This window comes from Colobus angolensis, unplaced genomic scaffold (assembly GCF_000951035.1).
Source record: "Colobus angolensis palliatus isolate OR3802 unplaced genomic scaffold, Cang.pa_1.0 Scaffold3, whole genome shotgun sequence".
NCBI classification, from domain to species: Eukaryota; Metazoa; Chordata; class Mammalia; order Primates; family Cercopithecidae; genus Colobus; species Colobus angolensis.
Genome location: NW_012116265.1, coordinates 2,658,846 through 2,664,845, shown reverse-complemented (window position 1 = coordinate 2,664,845; position 6,000 = coordinate 2,658,846). Strand labels below are relative to the sequence as shown.

At 34.1% G+C, this 6,000-nt stretch overlaps 1 protein-coding gene across 2 annotated transcripts in view; it reads right to left on the bottom strand.

Annotated features, from left to right (window-relative positions):
- Nucleotides 1-6,000, bottom strand: part of RPS6KA5 (ribosomal protein S6 kinase, 90kDa, polypeptide 5) — a 199,765-nt gene that overhangs the window by 17,143 nt on the left and 176,622 nt on the right. For both annotated transcript variants that reach the window (XM_011949415.1, XM_011949416.1), the window contains exon 14: nt 2,112-2,303. In XM_011949415.1, coding sequence (XP_011804805.1) covers nt 2,112-2,303 — 192 coding nt within the window. The remainder of the gene's footprint in view (nt 1-2,111; nt 2,304-6,000) is intronic.

Below are 6,000 nucleotides of genomic sequence, written 5' to 3'. Positions count from 1 at the left end.
ACAGAGTGAGACTCAAAAAAAAAAAAAAAGACTGCCTTTTAAAACCTTAAAGAGCTTGATGGACATAACTGGCCTTTTGCAAGAGAAAAGAAATTACTATTACTAAAAATGAAAGTCTCTTTTTTATTTAGATTAATCTTTAAGACATGCTACTAATAAAAATGTCTTCAATTTAAGTCCTTCGATGAAAGTCAGATCTACAAGTCAGTTTATTTTTGTTTGAAATGTTATTCACAAATATGTAAGTTTGGTTTGAAAATTATAAATGATGACTGAAAACCAATGAGATAAAAACTATATAAAACTTAAAAATAAAAGAACCATTCTTCAGGGACAAGTGACTACTCATTGGGGGAAAACAACTGACACCAAAATAAATCCCAGATTTAAGTATAAACATAAAATAATTCTAGAGAAAAATGTAGGATAATATTTTTATAAACTTGGGTTGGGCATAGGAGTGGAGTGACAATCTGACATCAAAGCCAGATATCATAAAGAAAAAGGCTGACATATCTTACTACACAGACATTTAAGAATCTTCTGTTTAAATGCTTCTAAAAACAAAACCAAAATCCCATATTACCATGAACAAATTTTTAAAACAAGTGACATACCAGAAAACACATTTCCTATATTAATGTCAAAGAATGAAAGAATTTAATAGAGCTTAAAATGCAGTAAGAAAAATATCCTCATAGGAAAATGGGCAAAGCTCGTAAAGAGCAATTCATAAAAGAGGTCGGGCACAGTGGCTCACGCCTGTAATCCCAGCACTCTGGGAGGCCAAGGTAGGAGCATCACCTGAGGTCAGGAGTTTGAGACCAACATGGTGAAACCTCGTCTCTACTAAAAATACAAAAATTAGCCAGGCGTGGTCGTGTGCACTTGTAATCCCAGCTACGCAGGAGGCTGAGGCAGGAGAATCACTTGAATCCGGAAGGCGGAGGTTGCAGTGAGCCAAGATCATGCCACTGCACTCCAGCCTGGGAGACAGAGCGAGACTTTGCCTCCAATAACAACAACAACAAAATCACAATGGGATATCATTTCAGATGAAAATTGATAGCCAATGTACTCCCATACAGGTGATGAGAACATAATCTGTTAAACGTTTTAGAAGGAAATCTAGACACACTTGTTAGGGGAAAGTTGTGTATACCCTTCTTCTGGGAATCTATCCTAAGGAAATGGTGAGAAAAACACAAACACATATATAAAAAAATATTCATTTGTGTAGCTTATAATTAGTGAAAAAATGAAAAAAATGCTAACTGCTTATTAGTAAATAAATGGTTAAATAAGTTTCAGAGACTCAAAATACAGGTATAATATAATCTTATTTGTTAAAAAATTCAAGTATGTATAGAAAACATGTGGAAAGATGTAAAGCCTACATATCTACAAGGCAGGAGGGGCTGAAGGGGGAGAGAGAGCTTGAGGTATATCATCTCTCAATGAGAAGATTATGAGTAATTTTCACCTTGTTCCTTCTTTCTGTACTGTCTGAAAATTTCCCAAGATCATGCATTACAAATTATATGCAGAAAAAGTAATGATATTTGGAGAAAAAACCACAAGATTTTTCTAGTTTAATGTTCTGTTTCTAATCACAGCAGCCAAGGACATTTTGTGAAAAGCATGCTCACATTACTTTAAGTTATGTAGTAGAAATACTTCTAATTTTATCTATTTATTTGTTAATTTAGCCTAAATGGTATTCTTTAACTACATTTTAGTCTGAAACTTCACAGAATAGTTTTTTAAAAATGTTTTTCTATTTATGAATCACTTTGCTATTTTCACATTATGTCCAATATGTGTCTTTAAACACATATACTATAGTTCCTTTAACTCTCATTGATATAAAACACAGCTAACTTAAATATTTCAAAATAAACCAACATAGAAATTCCTACATTTTCTCTAATATAAGTTTTAAGACAGGGAAATACTATTCGATCAGGCCTCTAATTGGCTGTACAGAAATACAGAAAAGAAACCACTTTGCCAATTATTTCATGAATATAAGGAAACAGTGAAGAGCGAGATAAGGACAGAGGACACCGAAGAAATGAGCAGGTTTAATGACTGTATTGAAAAGGACTCACCAAAATGACGCCCAAGCTCCACAGGTCACAGGACTCATCGTAGCCGTTCTGATTCAAGAGCTCTGGGGCTGCATAATGAAGGGTGAAGCATGGAGTCTTCAGGGGCTGATTATCCGGTGGCTTTAGCCGTGCAAACCCAAAATCAATTATTTTAATTTCCAAATTGTCATTTTCATCGGTGAACAATAAATTCTGCAAGATATCAATGCTTACATTAGTTTCTCACTAGACATGTCTTGGGATTTTCTGGTCCTATTTATGTAATACTTTGTATATTGATAGTTGATTCATGTGCACAGAGGTCTCATGGGGAGGCTTGAGGGCAGGACATCAGTGCACTACTGCTCTCTGCTTGATGCTTTTTGGTATTATTTCAATTTTACCATGTCATGTGAAATATTTTTCAACTGCACCATGACTCTTCTGATGTCAGACCCTTTGTCTAAGCTTTTCCCTCTGCTCGTGTTTGTCGTCTGCTTCCTCCACCAACCTACCTCCCCTCATCTACTCCTCATTTAGAGATATCTTCCTAACCATCCTACCAAACTGAAGTGAAAACTTTTAATATTTTTTCCTAACCCTATTTACTTTTCCTTTCTGGGACTTACCACCTCTGTATTGTTAGTTTAATGTCTTCATCCCCATTATGTCATAGTTCCATAAGGACAGGGACTATGTGTCTACCTTATTTTTGACCCTACCCCAGGGCCTGGCACAGACATAGAGTAGGTTCTTTGGTAAATATGTGTTCACTGAACAAAGTCATAAATAAAATAGTTATATAATGTCTAGTATTGCCTACTGAAGAAGACATGGTGGAGATATCCATTACATTTCAGAAATATTTTCTCCAACAGCTAATACTTAAACATATTTTGATACTTAGGGATATTATCCCTCAAATATTCAGAAAACATTATTATTTTGAATCATTCATCCACCAAGGCTTCTTGATCACTAAGACTCTGTAGTACTACTTTTGTATTTATCACATGATTAGTAAATACTTACCGATGCACAAATTATTTTAATAAGTACATTAAGCTAGTACTGAAAGTAAGCGAAATCTGATTATATCGTCTTTAGGCATCCTAACAAAATCCACTATACCTTCATAGTCATTAAATTATTCCCAGCTCTGGAACATCATTTGCTTTGTTAATGCTATTCTAGCTGAAATAAAACACATTATAGAAGGTATCACTGATGCAAAGAAAAAAAATCTCCAAAGCCTTCCATCTGAAAATGAATAAAGTGGGTGGAAAGAAAAACAAAAAAATTAACTAAAAATTGTCTTAAATTTTCTAGCATACAGTGTTTAATCATGAATTTGTGACACTGAAGTCACAGCTGGAGTTGATGGATGTGTGCTTGGGAGAAGTCTTTCAGCAAGTAACACCTGAGCCCCTTTGCAGTTGCAAGGCACTGTCCACACAGAAAAACTGAATGAACCACAGCTGGCCTCGTCTTCATTGACCCTGCTAAGTCTTTGGAAATGACTATGTTTATTCTATATTAAGACTGGAAAAGGGCTTCCCTGATTTTAGTTCTTTTTTTTTTGAGACAGACAGTCTTGCTCTGTCTGCGCGCAGTGGTGCAATCTCGGCTCACTGCAACCTTCACCTCCTGGATTCAGGTGATTCTGGTGCCTCAGACTCCCAAGTACCTGGGATTACAGGTGCCCGCCACCATGCCTGGCTAATTTTTTTTTGTATTTTTAATAGAGATGGGGTTTTGCCATGTTGTCCAGACTAGTCTCAAACTCCTGTCCTCAAGTGATCCGCCTGCCTCAGCCTCCCAAAGTGCTGGGATTATAGGCATGAGCCACTGCGCTCAGCCAATTTCAGTTCTTAAAGCAGAAGAAGTGAGAGGACGTGGCAATCACTTTAATTTGGTGACTTGAATCCATTCCTCCTATCCTGAATATGTAAAATTGAGAAACACTGCTCACTTGCCTATCTCTTCTCTCAAAGCTCAAAGTTACAGACAGTTCTACATGGAGGAGGGTGTGCCTAGTCAACAATGGTGGGAAGTAACCATTCAGTCCCCTTTTATCCTCATCTCAAGTTCTGCCTGAAACAAATTTGATGTATGCAACTTTTCTTAATCTCAGAAGAGTATGGGACAAGTTTGAAAAATACAAGGCAGCTTACTAAGAATCTCAGCCAGCCTCTAAATTTATCTGACTCTTACCTAGACTTACGATTCTGCCTATGCAGAAAATGAATCCACATAGCTTCCTACCAAAAGAAAGATAATCAGACCTTAAAGTGCCACATGGGAAAAATATACTAAACTTTTAGTTTAGAAATAATATATACTGCCATTTAAAAGTCAAAGTGAAAGACATTTTATTATGAAAATGTTAGTTCAAAGGTATATTTTCATTTCTCCAAAATCTAGTTTGATTTAGAACTATAATTGTAGTAGAATGTCCTAAATAATCTGACAGTTCTGCCCCATTTCAAGTGAGTATTTCAAAGAAAAGCCTTATAATAAATAAGAAGAATTAAGCTACATAAGTATCTTTTTATCAGGAAAGGAGGAATGCAAATCTAAATTCTGCAAGAGAGGACAGTTGCCTCATTTGAGACTCATGAGGTGACAGATGGCCAGTTATCAAAGAATAAAACATGTGAAAATGAATTCTATACAGTCATGGAACAGATCTTTTCAATTAAAAAAAACTACATGCTTGTTCCTTGTCTATCAAGAAAACATTTAAGTGGTGTGCTTTCACATTTAAGAATAGACAGCTAATCTCCAATGTACAGAGCACCATATTTTCAGTGGGCGTTATGTAGGAGAGTGAGAACTATGATGAAGGAAGCAGGGGAGACCTATCATAGTTGCAAGTTAATAAAACAGAATTTACTTTTGATTAATTACTAGTAATGTGAATAATGGTAATAGAAAATACATAGACAGAAGTTTAAATACATGAAAGGAATAAACCAAATATATTTTAATGCACAGAATTCCACTAAAAATTTTCTTTTCCATGTGAAGTAGAGAAGAAAAGGATTCCATTTGAAAACATCCTCTTTTTCTAATAATTCAAGATACTTAAGTAAAAAGCAGAAACAGCGCTTTTAGAGAAATATTCGTTTGTGGCTTAATCACAAAAGGAACATCAAATAAGTTAATATTTTACATATACTCGAGAATGTATTATAATCACATGATAACTAAAGTTCTATTTTGGAGAGAATATGTATAATATTGTATATGGTAAAGGATGAGTCATCACTATCTTTTTATACAGTATTGATTTTTGTTTTTCAATTTTCATTATTTTGTTGGTTTTCTAAAAGGAGGGAATTTTCATAGTTTTGATACTAAAAAGGGATCATTCTAAGAGAATGTTCTTTATTAGCCTTTCATAAGAGGAGATATATAAATAGCTGTTACTTTTGCATTGCTACATATAGTTCTATAAATATTATAGCACGATCATAGAAAAGCACATAGAAAGATGGCATAACTAATTAGACCAAGACAATTCTTTAAGTATTTAGAATATAATTATATACATTTTTATTCATGAGCTAACCAATTTGATTACAAATGTAAAAAGTAAGTTTTCAAAATACATCATTTGGGAAAAAACCCTCTAAAATTATATGTAAGAGTTATTATTTTCTGTTATAAAAATTTCCATTGCTATTTTTAGTCCACAACTGTTGCATAAAGTATTTTTTCCATAAAAGGCTCTCCCACTTACAAATATAACCTCAAGATGATCCGCTGGCAAAAAATAAACAAAGACAAATTTATTTTAGACTGAAATATAAAAGAAAAAAAAATCCAAGAAACATATTTTCAATTATCTATTTTACAGCTTTGAAAAGTAAAAAAATAAGGAAACCTCCCCAGAAACTTCCCACAT